Here is a 14,708-nt window from a genome sequence, read left to right as displayed (position 1 = left end):
ACTGCAGCCTCAACCTCCTAGGCTGAAGCAATCCTCCTGCCTCAGCCTCCTGAGTAGCTGGGACTATAGATGCATGCCACCAGGACTGGCTAATTCTTTTTCATTTTTTTTTTTTTTTTTTTTTTTTTAGAGATGGGGGTCTCGCTATGTTACCCAGGTTAGTCTCGAACTCCTGGTTTCAAGCCCACTGGGCTTACTTATTTATTACATTCCGGAAGTACTGTGGTGGGGGGATATTCAGCACAATCAGCTTTGGGAGTTCAATAGAGTAAACTCACAATTTGCGGATAAGGAGGGAATTTTTGAACTGGACTTTGACAGATGCGTAGGAGTTTGCTGGATGGAGTAACAGCTTCAGGCCCAACGCACAGCTTCTGACAGATCCCCATGTTAAGGGTCTATTCTCAAAGGTATGAAGGTGGTGGAAAAGCCTAGAAATTTTTGTTTGGAGTACTGACAACAGATAGGGAGCCGAAGTTCTTGTCTGGTCCCTTTGGTAGGTGGAGAAACAGGTTCAAAGAGATTTGAAAGTTTACACCGTTTGAATTGTTAACCTCTTCATTTTGAGAACCAGATGAAAAACCTGGGCCCTTCTCCCTGGGAAATACATCTTGCCCAATGTTTTGTCAACATATTTAGGGGCCCCTGATCTCAGCCTAGTTAAGAATCCAGGCTCCAAGAGCCAGGTGAGTTTCCAACTTCACTCTCGCAATTCTCCTTGCTCGAGGGAGGGGGCGGCGGCTTGGGAGGCCCTGAGAGGGCCGCCCAGGTGAGTCCCGGGACTTCTCTGCCCAGGCTGTCGCCCAGGCTGTCGTCCAGGCCCCCCAAAAGTCAGAGCCCCACCTCCACCTCAATCTCGATCCGAAAACGCGGCCCCGGCAGCCCCTACTAGGCGCCCCCAGCCCTGAGCCCCCCGCCCGCCCTCACATCCCTCCAGTCCATCGGAGTTTTTCACTCGGAGCCCTGGACCCTCCCCCGAGCCGCAGCCTCTCTCCCCGCCCCGGATCGGAGCCCCCCGTCCCCGCCCCGGGAGCTAAGAGGTGCAAACGCGCCCTCCTCCAACTCCTCCCGCCCCCAACTCCCCCCCGAGTGGCAGCTCTGGGCTGGGAACACGGCGGGGTCGGCCTCTCGGCTTTGCGTTCCCGCCCCGGGTCCCCGGCGCCGCAGGAGCCCGCCCTGCAGCGCTGAGTCCCGCGCGTCCGCCTGCCGTGCCCGCCTCCACGCGCGCCGCCTCGCAGGTAGGTGAAGGCGCGGGGCCCGCGGCGGGGCGAGATCGCGGGCGCTGAAGGGTGGAGAAGGCGGGGGCGGGGGGGCCGGCAGGGGGAGGGGGAGAGGATTCCTTTGTTCGCAGCCGGGCAGCCCCGGGCCCAGCCCCCTCCCCTCTCCGCCTTCTAGTGGTGCCCGCCGCAGTGGGGAGTGGGGGCGCGGGGCCCCTGACCCCACAGGTGAGGGCGGAGCCAAGCGTGGTCGCGGCCGGGGCTCCTGCCAGGTGGAGATCGCGCCCCGCGGGCTCCGGGGGCGCCCCCTCCCCGTCGGCGAAGCTTGGGATCCCTCGCTCTTTGGCCCTCAGCCTCCACACCCCGTGCCGGGCGCGCCTTCTCTGCTCATTCATTCCACAAACTCCAGGGTGTGGCTCGCAGAAGCAGCGGTGTGTAGGGGGGACCGAGGCAAATCAGGCCAGAGACTTCCGCCACCTAATTCCCCCACCCGACCCGAGGCAAGGGGCTGGGGCGGAGGGAGTGGGGGAGGAGGGCTTGCAGGCCCCGAGGCTGCTTGGAGTCCACAGAGCCTCAGAGTGCGGACTGACCCGGACGACTGAGAAGAAAAAGAGGGCGCCCCTCTCCAGCCAGCCAACCCTCCAACGTTGACAGGGGTCTCTCCCTTCTCCGGGGCCTTTGGACAACCAGGTTGGCCCAGAGAGGGGCGTGGCCAAGACCACACAGCAGGGCTCCCCGCCCATTCTCCACCTAGGCCTGGTTCCTTTCCTCCCTGGAACCTGAATGGAACAGGAAGGCCACTTGGTCTGGCTTCTCTCCCTCAAGTATTTTGCCTCCACCCTCCAAACGGTCGTCCCCTGTCCCGGTCTTCTCCCTCCCGTCCTTCATGGCCCAGGAAAGACCCAGCCAAGGGGGGCAGGAGCGAGTTCCGTTCCTGATCTTCTCCCCCTCCTTCTTCTCTTCGTGGGCTTAAGCTCCGGCTTAGCCCCTCACTCATGGTGTGATGGCCTTAGTTTGTGCATCTGTGAAATGGGCACAGAAACGGTCCCTTCCCTGCTGGGCATAGGGTTACTCTCTGCATTGGGAAGTTCCAGCCCCTGCCTGGGCCCCCTGCCCAGGGAGGCATCCAGCCCTGACCTGGGAGCAGTGAACAGTCAGAGGAGGCTTCCTGGAAGAGGTGTGATGTTAGAGAAGGGTCTTGCGGCTAAGGGTGCACAGCCCAGGCAAGACCGGCGTGGGATGTGGAGGCGAGGGGACACAGGCCAGGTGGGGCCAGGCATTGCAGGAGTGGGGGTATCTGTGTCACAGAGGGACAGTGGGGTTGTTGCTTCCCACGACTTACCATCTTCCTCCTACCCTGGGCGCTCTCTGGGCTCCACCGTCCCAGCTAGAACTTTGGGAATCTCCTCAATGCCCTCCACCTCCCACGACATAAGCCTCCCATTCCTCTCCTCTCTCTCCCATCTGGACAGCCCCCAGCCTTCTGACACCCTGTTTCTCCCCGGGACCCTGCTGCCCTTCCCCACACCACCTAACATGCATTTCTGACCTTGCTCCTCCCACCCAAAGCTTTTCAAGGGCTCTTCATTGTCCTTGACGAATGAGCAAAAGCTGCATGACACTGCTATGCCCACTCCTGCAACGCCTGGCCCCACCTGGCCCCACCTGGCCCTCTCTCCCCTCCCTTCCACGTCCCACTCCCGTCTTGCCTTGGCTGTGCACCCTCAGCCCCAAGACCCTTCTCTAACATCACACCTCCTCCAGGAAGCCTCCTCTGACTGTTCACTGCTTCCCGGTTGGGGCTGGATGCCTCCTTGGGCTCCCAGAGGCCCCGGGGCTGCCCCATTTGGCAACCACCCTGCCCTCCTCGTTGTGTTGGGTCCCCCAGCCAGGGTGGGGGGGCTCTTCTAGGGCTGACTCTGCTTCCTCTCCGCAGCCTCCAGGGGAAACGCCATGACTCTGGAGGGTCTGTATTTGGCAAGGGGCCCCCTGGCCCGGCTCCTGCTGGCCTGGTCGGCCCTGTTGTGCATGGCAGGTGGCCAAGGCCGCTGGGACGGGGCCTTGCAGGCTGCAGGTCCTGGACGTGTGCGGAGGCGGGGCAGCCCAGGCATCTTGCAGGGGTGCGTGGTACCTGGGATGCTGGGAGACCCCTTCGGTGTGGATTGGGCCGTCCTGGGGCCAGCGGAATACCCAGGGGGATGTCCACACGGGCAGGGGCTCACCAGACCCATCTTGCTGTCCCCGAAGGCCGAACGTGTGTGGCTCCCGGTTCCATGCCTACTGCTGTCCAGGCTGGAGGACATTCCCTGGCAGGAGCCAGTGTGTCGTGCGTGAGTGCTACTGCCGTCTGGAGGTGGGGGGGCACAGGCCAGGGACACTCTTACCTGCCTGCAGGTTCAGCTCTGTTTACACGGGGACTTAGCCAGGGACCTCTGGCTGAATCACAGGAATGGCCCTTGCATCTGCGTCTGTCCTCAGGGTTCCAGGCCAACCTGCCATGTTCATTTCCTTTGCCCTACAACCTCCTTGTGTCTGTCTGTCTCTCTGGTTCCCTTGCTTTGTCTCTGCCTCTCTCTATTCATCTCTGCTCGTGTCTCTCTTTGTTGGTTTCTTTTCTTTATTATTATTATTTTTAGAGATGGGGGTCTCTGTGTTGCTCAGGCTGGTCTCAAACTCTGGCCTCAAGTGATTTTCCCATCTCAGCCTCCCCTCAGCCTCCCAAAGTGCTAGGATTCCAGGTGTGAGCCACTGCACCTGGCCTCTCTCTGTTGGTTACTGTCTCTCTATCTAACTGATTCTCTCTCTCTCTGTCTCTCTGAGTCTCTCTCTGTCTGTCTCTCTCTGGCCTCACCCTCTCTTTCTGTTTCTGTCTCTGGAATCTGACTCCACTTCCCAGGAGACACCCAACCTCAGTATCCAGGACCTCAGCACCTCCAGCTCTGTCCTCACAGCTCAGCAGCTCTGGCCCAAAGAGCGTTCTCTCCCAATGGCTCTAGCAGAGTCCCCAACCCACAGCCTGGGTCACACCCCCTGCCCAGCTCAGCCCGAGAGTCGGGGGACATCCCATGAAAACAGGGGTGGGGTGTGCTATGAGCAGAGCCGGGGATGCAGATGACCAGCAGCGTCCACCGAGGTGTTCTGGCCAGCCCGGACACCGATGGAGCAGGGACGGCCCAGGCTCGGTCCTGGTCTTGACTGCCACCCGCTGCACCCATCCAGCCATCTGTAGGCGCGCCTGCGGTGAAGGCTTCTGCTCCCAGCCCAACCTGTGCACCTGTGCGGATGGGACGCTGGCTCCCAGCTGCGGGGTGAGCCGAGGTGAGCGGGAAGTGGCCTCTTGCGGGAGGGAGAAGAGGGTCACAGGTTCTGGTTGCCACGAGGAGCCTGGGCTGCTTTTGTTGAAGGACAGGAGCGGGGCTGAGCATGCCTAGTCCTGCAGCCTTCCTAGGAGGGCATCTCGGGGCCCATCTCCACATTACTATGCGTCCTGCCTTCCTGTCCCCAGGGTCAGGGTGCAGTGTGAGCTGTATGAATGGGGGCACCTGCCAGGGGGCGTCCTGTCTGTGTCAGAAGGGCTACACAGGCACCGTGTGTGGGCAGCGTGAGTATCCCCATGGGACTCCCCTCCTTGCACACCTGGGACTGTGATCCCAGAGTATTAGTCTCTGCTGCCACCTGCCCACTACCCAGGGTTCCTTCTTCCTGGACTGGAAATTGCAGGAGACGTTTATTGTCACAGTCTCTTTTTTTTTTTTTTTTTTTTTTTTGAGACAGAGTCTCGCTGTGTCGCCCAGGCTGGAGTGCAGTGGCAAGATCTCAGCTTACTGCAAGCTCCGCCTCCCAGGTTCACGCCATTCTCCTGCCTCAGCCTCCCGAGTAGCTGGGACTACAGGTGCCCGCCACCTAGCCTGGCTAATTTTTTGTATTTTTAGTAGAGATGGGGTTTCACTGTGTTAGCCAGGATGGTCTTGATCTCCTGACCTCGTGATCCGCCCGCCTCAGCCTCCCAAAGTGCTGGGATTACAGGCGTGAGCTACCGTGCCCGGCCTTTTTTTTTTTTTTTTGAGATGGAGTTTTGCTCTGTTGCCCAGGCTGGAATGCAGTGGCACCATCTCAGCTCACTGCAACCTCCTCCTCCCAGGTTTGAGCAATTCTCCTGTGTCAGCCTCCCGAGTAGCTGGGATTATAAGAGCCAGCCACCATGCCTGGCTAATTTTTGTATTTTTAGTAAAGATGGGGTTTCACCATATTGGACAGGCTGGTCTCGAACCCCTGACCTCAGGTGATCCACCTGCCTTGGCCTCCCAAAGTGCTCGGATTACAGGCGCGAGCCACTGAGCCCGGCCTCAGTCTTATTCAACCTGGGCCAGATCCTGGGGATTCCCGGGTGAAGACGGGCTTGCTGTGAACCCTAGCTCTCTCTGCTGCTGGGGGACCTCCAGCTATCACCCTCTCTCCTCCACAGCCATCTGTGACCGCGGCTGCCACAATGGGGGTCGCTGCATTGGGCCCAACCGCTGCGCCTGTGTGTATGGCTTCATGGGACCTCAGTGTGAGAGAGGTACCAAGCACGCGTGGGTGGGAGGTAGACAGGGGACTCAATGGAGGAAAGGGGGTTTCCTGGAAGTCCCTGAGACATGGCCAGGCCTTGAAAGGACCCAGCTGGCCTCCTTCCCGCAGCTGGGGCAGTCTGAGGACATTTCTTTCATTTGCTCATCTGTTCTGCAAAACATCTGCTATTCACTGGCTCTGAGCAAGCACCTGTGTTGGAGTCTGGTAGGAAAGAGAGAGGATGTGCCAGTCTGAGGGGCAGGGAGAAGAAACTGCAAGCAGAAGATTCTTATCTGGGGGTGTCAAGGCTAAGACAAGGGTTGGGGCAGCCCTGGAGCATGTGAAGGACAGAGAAACCATCTGCTCCACGGAAGGGAGTCAGAGAGGGCTTCCTGGAGGACGGGACCCCTCAGCTGGATCTGGTAGGGTGGATTGGACTTCATGAGATGGGCAAACCCCCTCTTTATTGCACCCTAATTCTCTCTTTTTTTTTTTGAGACAAAGTTTTGCTCTTTCGGGCTAGAGTGCAGTGGTATGATCTCGGCTCACTGCAACCTTTGCCTCCCAGGTTCAACCAATTCTCCCGCTTTAGCCTCCCGAGTAGCTGGGATTACAGGCATCCACACACTCAGCTAATTTTTGTAATTTTAGTAGAGATGAGGTTTTGCCATGTTGGCCAGGCTGGCCTCGAACTCCTGGCCTCAAGTGATCTGCCTGTCTCAGCCTCCCAAAATGAGCCACCACACCCGGCCACCCTAACTCTTAAAAATGATCCCATTTTTAAGACGGCTAAGATAGGTGGGGTCACCTGCTGAGAGGTTGTTACCAAAATTAAGAGGGTGGATGTACCAGGAGTTTGAGATCAGCCTGGGTAGCATAGTGAGACCCCCCCTCTCTAAAAAAAGTAAAAAATTAGCCTGGCATGGTGGTGCATATCTGTAGTCTCAGGCTGAAGTGGGAGGATTGCATGAGCCCAGGAGTTCGAGGCTGCAGTGAGCCGTGGTGGTGCCACTGCATTCCAGCCTGGGTGACAGAACCAGACCCTATCTCTCTTAAAAAAAAAAGAAAGGAAGAAAGAAAGAAAGAAAGAAAGAAAAGAGGCCAGGCACTGTGGCTCATGCCTGCAATTCCAGCATTTTGGGAGGCCGAGACGGGCAGATCACTCGAGGCCAGGAGTTTGAGACCAGCCATGGCCAACATGGCAAAAGCCATCTCTACTAAAAATACACAAAAAAATGTAACCGGGTGTGGTAGTGTGTGCCTGTAGTCCCAGCTACTTGGAAGGCTGAGGCATGAGAATTTTTTGAACCTAGGAGGCAGTGAGCCAAGATCGCACCACTGTACTCCAGCCTGGAAGACAGAGCAAGACCCTGTCTCAAAAAAAAAAAAAAAGAAAAAGAAAAAAAGAAAAGAAAAGAAAAAAGGAGAACAGACACAGTGATGTCTTTCTTGTGAGCAGTGAGGTGTGGCAGGGACGAGGAGAGAAGAAGGAGGGAGTCAGGATGAACCCAAGGCCTGGTGAAAACTGGAGGGAAGGTAATGGTGCACCCTGGCAGGGAGGAAGAGGACTCTGAGCTCAGTGTTGGCCGAGGGACTTGCAAGTTGTCTGGGAAGCAGCTGGACACTCAGGCCTGGGGCTGAGACGGCGGCATGGGCTGCTCCATCCATGGGGACTGAAGCCCAGGGTGCAGCTGAGGATCCCCGTGAGAGAAGGAAGGGCCAGCAGAGACAGCCACCTGGGCATTTAAGCCCGGACAGAAAAACAGAGCCCACAGGAGGCTGAGAAGGAGAAAGAGAACCGGAGTGGGTGGCGTGAGGGACATCCAGGCTTGTGAGATTTTCAGATGCATGAGGCACCTGAGCCTGATGTTGTGTTTCAGCCCAGGAAGGTGAGGATGGGCAGGACCCGGGGACTAGAAGCTGGAGGGGCTGGGGAAGTGACCTGGGTTTGAGGGTGGGCTTCTGGAAACTGCAGAATTGGAACGTGGGCTGTTGGAGGCGGGCCAAGCTCTGGGTGGCAGAAGAGTGAGGGGGAGGGGGAGTGGGGGAGCTGCCAGGAATTACGTTTTGGCTTGGGGCATCAGGACAGCCGGGGGGTGGGGGTCTCTGTGAAGCCCCTCCTCCTTACGGGGCCTGAGTTGGGGGTGAGTTTGGCTTCTTCTCTTGGGAGGGGCTGCCCTTGTTTGAGAGCTAACTCCTTTATTGGAAACATCTGGGAGAAGAGAGCCAAGAAGTCACATCTGGGCTCATGTACTGGGGTTGGGGGAACCAATGCGGTCACCTTGGGCTGGGCCTGATAGGAATTGGGGATGTGATGTTGGGGGTCCAGAGAATTTAGGCAGATAACAGATCCTTCCCCAAATCTGGGCGATATGGCAGGGCCAGGCGTGTGCTCAAGGATTAGACATGCTTTTTAGCTGGGCATCTGTGGGTCCCTGCCCAGGCCTGAAGGGAGGATAGGCCTGGGGAAGGAGTCCCATCAGTTCAGACAGGGTGTTCACACAGGCCCTGAGCTTTATTGGCTTGGAGGTGCTGGTCTTTTGGAAGTTGGTCAGGAAATGCTTTGAAGAAAAAGGGTTTTGAAGGGTGAATAGGAGTTCGTTAGGTAGGGAAAGAGGAGGAAAGATATTCTATTTAGTAGGGGAGCAGCATAAGTAAAGCCTGGTCTGTGGGTGCAGGGGCCGCTGAGAAGGTGTTAGAGACGCAGATATCTCTAGACAGGGGCAGCCCTCAGCCAGGTACCCACATCTGTCTGCCCTGCAGATTACCGGACGGGACCCTGCTTTGGCCAAGTAGGCCCCGAGGGGTGCCAGCATCAGCTGATGGGCCTCGTGTGCACCAAGGCACTTTGCTGTGCCACTGTGGGCCGTGCCTGGGGCCTTCCATGTGAACTTTGCCCTGCACAGCCACACCCCTGCCGCCGCGGCTTCATCCCCAATATCCACACGGGGGCCTGCCAAGGTGAATAGTGGGGTCAGGGCTGAGTGGGAGGCCTTAGCTGCCTTGGTTCTTCCCTCCGATGGGCCTCTCACTCCCTTGCCGCGCTTTGTCCTTGCAGATGTGGATGAGTGCCAGGCTGTGCCAGGCCTGTGCCAGGGAGGCAGCTGCGTCAACATGGTGGGCTCCTTCCATTGCCGCTGTCCAGTTGGACACCGGCTCAGTGACAGCAGCGCCGCATGTGAAGGTGGGTGACTGGAAGGGGACAACCTGAGACCTCCTCTGTGACTCATGACCTGGGGGGCTCAGACTCCCCTGCAGGAAGGCAGAGGGGTCAGGCTGGTGAGGTGCCCAGTTCTGACCTTGTCCCTGTTTATGTAGATGTGAATGAGTGTCTCAGCCTGTCTGGCCTCTGTTCTGGGGGTGACTGCACCAACACTGTCGGGAGCTACGTGTGCACCTGTTCCCAAGGTTTTGCCAGCAGCCTGGATGGCACCCACTGCCTGAGTGAACTGAGGGGCTGGAGCGGGAGAGAGTGGGTAGGAGAGAGACCCCTTGTTCAGCTGTCTGTCTCTCTCTTTTTTTTTTTTTTTTTTTTTTTTTGAGACAGAGTCTCACTCTGTTACCCAGGCTGGAGTGCAGTGGTGTGATCTCAGCTCACTGCAACCTCCGCCTCCCAGTTCAAGAGATCCTCCTGCCTCAGCCTCCCAAGTAGCTGGGAGTACAGGCGCACGCCACCACACCCAGCTAATTTTTGTATTTTTAGTAGAGATGGGGTTTCTCCATGTTGGCCAGGCTGGTCTTGAACTCCTGGCCTCAAGTGATCCACCCTCCTCGGCCTCCCAAAGTGCTGGGACTACAGGCGTGAGCCACCTTGCCCGGCCCCACCTTCATGTTTGAGATGGGGAAACTGAGGCCCAGAAAGAGGAGGTTTGCTTGAGTCCAGTCAACAAGTCCAGAACACACTCACCTCCCCAGACCTCCTGCCCGGGTGGCGGTCCCTTGGGCTGTGGCTCCCCCTGGAGGCCCATGGTTCAGCAACCCCCAGACACTTGGTCTGGCCAAGTGGGAACCCCCCCACACCCCACTGCGCTTAGGCCTCTCCCTCCTTTTGCTGTCTTGATGAGCTGAATGTCAGGCCCTGGAAGTTGCCTGTGGCCAACAGGGCTGGCCAGGAACATGAATGCTGGTGGCGGAGGATGGGCAGTGTCCTGGTTTCGGGAGACAGGAGGGGGCTTGGAGGTTTTCCAGTGTCACCCTGGTCCCCTCAGTCTAGGCCACTACCAGGCAGAGCTGAGAATATTGTGTTTGGAGTTCAGCCAGCATGCTGTGGCCAACTCCAGACTTTATTTATTTTTTTGAGATGGAGTTTCGCTCTTGTTGCCCAGGCTGGAGTGCAATGGTACGATCTCGGCTCACCGCAACCTCTGCCTTCCGGGTTCAAGCGATTCTCCTGCCTCAGCCTCCCAAGTAGCTGGGATTACAGGCATGTGCCACCCCGCCCGGCTAATTTTGTATTTTTAGTAGAGACGGGGTTTCTCTATATTGGTCAGGCTGGTCTCGAACTCCCGACCTCAGGTGATCCGCCTGCCTTGGCCTCCCAAAGTGTTGGGATTACAGGCGTGAGCCACCGCGCCCGGCTGGCCAACTCCAGACTTTCTAGGTCTCCACCACTGGGGGCCATCACAGCTGGCATTGGGGGTAGCTGTGGATACATCCCCTGGACTGCAGGGGTCCTCTCTCAGCTGCTAAAGACCAGTCCTTGGATTGGACAAACCAGCCTCTGAACATAGGCTTTGGAATCAGTCCGGGGCTCCCACCCAGAGCTGCTCACAGACCCTGTGGCCTTGGGCAAGTGACTTAACCGCTCTGTGCCTCAGTTTCCCCATCTGTAAAATGGTAGATGATAGCAGTACCTAGCTCAATGAACATTGAGTAAGATATCATTTGGGGAGTAATTTGCAGAGGGCTGGTACCTAGAGGATACTTAATACACATTCATGGACACCAGGTAATGTTGGGGCTGTGGCCACTTAGCTCAGGGTATGTACTTACAGCAATGACAGGATCATTTCTGTTAAAATTCTTTTAACACAGTCTTACTCTGTCCCCCAGGCTGGAGTGCAATGGCACAATCTCGGCTCACTGCAACCTCCGCCTCCGGGGTTCAAGTGATTCTCCTGCCTCAGCCTCCCCAGTAGCTGGGATTACAGGCACCCACCACCATGCCCGGCTAATTTTTGCATTTTTAGTAGAGACGGGGTTTCACTGTGTTGGCCAGGCTGGTCTCAAACTCTTGACCTCAGGTGATCCACCCGCCTCAGCCTCCCAAAGTGCTGGGATTACAGGCATGAGCCACTGTGGCTGAGCATTTTTATTAAAATTCTTATATTCTGTCTCTCTTGCTTGAGGGACTGTTGCCTGTTGGGTCCCCTGAGATTGGGAAATCGAGTTTCCCGTCCTCCTCTTGCTTTTGCAGCTGTGTGACTTTGGAGGAGTCTGTTGATCTCTCCTCGTCTGGGCAGGCCCGGTCCCCTTTGAGGGGCTATGATAAGGCTGAGAACGAAAAACCCTGACTCCCACGCACCTACCTGGGGGGCCCCCAGGTGCAAGGGGCGGGGACCAGGGAGGTAGAAACATTTGCATGTTTTCCCAGCTTGGGGCAGGTCAGGGGTGGCTCTCAGTGGCCCTCCCAGCTGCTGGGAGGACTTTTTTGAACTGTGGGCCACCAGCCAAGCTTTGTGCATTTTTAAGCCTAAAAATATGCTTTTTAAGCCAGAGCCTGAGAAATCTGATCGCTGCATAAAGCCATTGACCTTGAGGGCGCAGTGGGAAGTGGAAGAGTGTTGGTGGTTCTCATACCTGGGGAGCCTGTCTGCCTCAGTCACCCCGGGGGCTGTAGCCGTCAATCCACCCCTCGACTCCTTGGGGCCCCTCTCTGAAATTCACAGTCTCGTAGGCTTCTGCGTAATGCCTGAAGCCAGCAAGCAAAGACACAGCTGCAGATCTCGGTGTCCCTGCCTGGTATCCCACCGGGGCAGTCCTTCCCCGCCAATGGGTCTTCCTCAGTGTGGTTGGATGCCTGCAGCGACGGGGAGCTCACTACCTTTGTGTGATAACTTGGAATCTTGGTAACAAGAGATGGCACTGAGCGAGCATTGGACACATGTCAAACTTTTCTATTTATTTATTTATTTATTTTTGAGGCGGAATCTTGGTCTGTGGCCCAGGCTGGAGTGCAGTGGCACAATCTTGGCTCACTACAACCTCTGCCTCCCAGGTTGAAGTGATTCTCCTGCCTCAGCCTCCCAAGTAGCTGGGATTACAGGTGTGCGCCACTGCACCCGGCTAATTTTTGTATTTTTAGTAGAGACTGGGTTTCGTCATGTTTCGCCAGGCTCTTCTTGAACTCCTGACCTCGTGATCTACCCGCCTCAGCCTCCCAAAGTGCTGAGATTACAGGCGTGAGCCACTGCGCCCGGCCCTTTATTTTTTTTGAGACGGAGTCTCGCTCTTTTGCCCAGGCCAGAGTGCAGTGGCATGATCTCAGCTCACTGCAATCTTTGTCTCCTGGGTTCAAGCAATTAGTGATTCTCCTGCCTCAGCCTCCCAAGTAGCTGTGATTACAAGCGCCTGCCACCACACTTGGCTAATTTTTGTATTTTTAGTAGACATGAGGTTTCGCCATGTTGGTCAGGCTGGTCTTGCACTCCTGACCTTAAGAGATCCTCCCGCCTCAGCCTCCCAAAGTGCTGGGATTACAGGTGTGAGCTACTGCATCTGGACTATGTCAGACTTTTCATCCAGGTAATACTTTTCCAGGGTGAGGTGGATGCTCCAAGCATCCCCATTTTATGGAGAGGAAACTGAGGCACAGAGCAGCAAACAGACCCATCCTACAGGCAGTGCTGCTACAGCTGGAATTTGGATCCAGGTCTGGTCACTGATGTCCTGTGCTCATGGGCTCACCCTCTGATCTTTTGCAGACTACCGGGCCGGCACCTGCTTCTCAGTGCTTTTCGGGGGCCGCTGTGCTGGAGACCTCGCTGGCCACTACACTCGCAGGCAGTGCTGCTGTGACAGGGGCAGGTGCTGGGCAGCAGGCCCGGTCCCTGAGCTGTGTCCTCCTCGGGGCTCCAGTGAGTAAGAGCTGCAGCCTGCAGGGCTGTGGGGGAGGAGGGGACAGGGGAGGGCCAAGGGCCTGGCTTCAACCGTGCTTCCTTGCAGATGAATTCCAGCAACTGTGCGCCCAGCGGCTGCCGCTGCTACCCGGCCACCCTGGCCTCTTCCCTGGCCTCCTGGGCTTCAGATCCAATGGCATGGGTCCCCCTCTTGGGTCAGCGCGACTCAACCCCCATGGCTCTGATGCGCGTGGGATCCCCAGCCTGGGCCCTGGCAACTCTAATATTGGTGAGGCCTGGGGCTTGGGAGGAACATTCCAAGACTTGAAGGATGGTCCTGGATCTGGGGAGAGAGCTCCGAACAGGGGAGGGTGTCCAGGCCTCAGAGAGAGGGTTAGGGCTTTGGAGGGGGAACTCCTGGCCTGGCTAATAGGGATGACAGTGCTAGTAGTGGATGGGGATGGAGGTAACTGGAGAATCTGGTCCTCAGAGTTAGGGTTTGGGCTGGACACAGCGACTCATGCTTATAATCCCAGTACTTTGGGAGGCCGAGGTGGAAGGATCACTTGAGGCCAGGAGTTCGAGACCAGCCTGGGTGACATAGCAAGACCCTGTCTCTACAGCAAATTGAAAATTAGCTAGGTGTGGTGATGCGCACCAGTAGTCCCTGCCACTCAGGAGGATGAGGCAGGAGGATTGCTGGAGCCCGGGAGTTGGAAGCTGCAGTGAGCTGTGATTGTGTCACTGCCCTCCAACCTGGGTGACAGAGTGAGACCCTGTCTCTAAAAATAAATAAGTAAATAAGTAAGTCAGAGTTTGGGCTTTGGGTGGGGAGTTTGGGCCTGGTGTGGGGGTCTGTCATGTAGGATTTAGGCCTGGGGTGGGTTCTTGCCCCATAATGAGGATTTGGGCCCAGAGTGGGAGTCTGGGCATCTCTGGGACCAGGTTAGAGGGATCTAGGCTCCAGATTGAAGGGATCTAAGGCTCCATTTTGGAGGGATCTAGGCCCCAGGTTGGAGGGATCTAGGCTCCAGGTTGGAGTGATCTAGGCTCCAGGTTGGAGGGATCTAAGGCCCCAGGTTGGAGGGATCTAGGCCCCAGGTTGGAGGCATCTAGGCCCCAGGTTGGAGGGATCTAGGCTTCAGGTTGGAGGGATCTAAGGCCCCAGGTTGGAGGGATCTAGGCCCCAGGTTGGAGGGATCTAGGCTCCATTTTGGAGGGATCTACGCTCCAGGTTGGAGGGATCTAAGGCTCCAGGTTGGAGGGATCTAAGGCCCCAGGTTGGAGGGATCTAGGCCCCAGGTTAGAGGGATCTAGGCTTCAGGTTGGAGGGATCTAAGGCCCCAGGTTGGAGGGATCTAGGCCCCAGGTTGGAGGGATCTAGGCTCCATTTTGGAGGGATCTAGGCTCCAGGTTGGAGGGATCTAGGCTTCAGGTTGGAGGGATCTAAGGCCCCAGGTTGGAGGGATCTAGGCCCCAGGTTGGAGGGATCTAGGCTCCATTTTGGAGGGATCTAGGGCCCCAGGTTGGAGGGATCTAGGCCCCAGGTTGGAGGGATCTAGGCTCCAGGTTGGAGGGATCTAAGGCTCCAGGTTGGAGGGATCTAGGCTCCAGGTTGGAGGGATCTAAGGCTCCAGGTTGGAGGGATCTAAGGCCCCAGGTTGGAGGGATCTAGGCCCCAGGTTAGAGGGATCTAGGCTTCAGGTTGGAGGGATCTAAGGCCCCAGGTTGGAGGGATCTAGGCCCCAGGTTGGAGGGATCTAGGCTCCATTTTGGAGGGATCTAGGCTCCAGGTTGGAGGGATCTAGGCTTCAGGTTGGAGGGATCTAAGGCCCCAGGTTGGAGGGATCTAGGCCCCAGGTTGGAGGGATCTAGGCTCCAT

The 14,708-nt window shown here is 57.1% G+C and overlaps 1 protein-coding gene across 9 annotated transcripts in view; it reads left to right on the top strand.

Moving 5' to 3' along the window:
- Positions 1–930: 930 nt before the first annotated feature.
- The window catches only part of FBN3 (fibrillin 3), an 86,863-nt gene continuing 73,085 nt past the window's right edge, over positions 931–14,708 (top strand). For 5 of the 9 annotated variants that reach the window (XM_055371509.2, XM_063700936.1, XM_055371510.2 and 2 more), the window contains exons 1-10: positions 1,171–1,907; positions 3,154–3,337; positions 3,465–3,547; positions 4,437–4,535; positions 4,723–4,818; positions 5,683–5,778; positions 8,532–8,729; positions 8,827–8,952; positions 12,692–12,844; positions 12,933–13,115. In XM_055371509.2, coding sequence (XP_055227484.1) covers positions 3,171–3,337; positions 3,465–3,547; positions 4,437–4,535; positions 4,723–4,818; positions 5,683–5,778; positions 8,532–8,729; positions 8,827–8,952; positions 12,692–12,844; positions 12,933–13,115 — 1,201 coding nt within the window. In that variant the 5' untranslated portion in view covers positions 1,171–1,907; positions 3,154–3,170. The other 4 variants (XM_063700935.1, XM_055371514.2, XM_055371513.2 and 1 more) reach the window with 4 other exon arrangements.

Source organism: Gorilla gorilla, chromosome 20 (genome assembly GCF_029281585.2).
Source record: "Gorilla gorilla gorilla isolate KB3781 chromosome 20, NHGRI_mGorGor1-v2.1_pri, whole genome shotgun sequence".
In the NCBI taxonomy this organism is placed as follows: Eukaryota; Metazoa; Chordata; class Mammalia; order Primates; family Hominidae; genus Gorilla; species Gorilla gorilla.
Note: the sequence above shows the minus strand (reverse complement) of the source record. Positions and strands in the feature narration are given on the sequence as shown.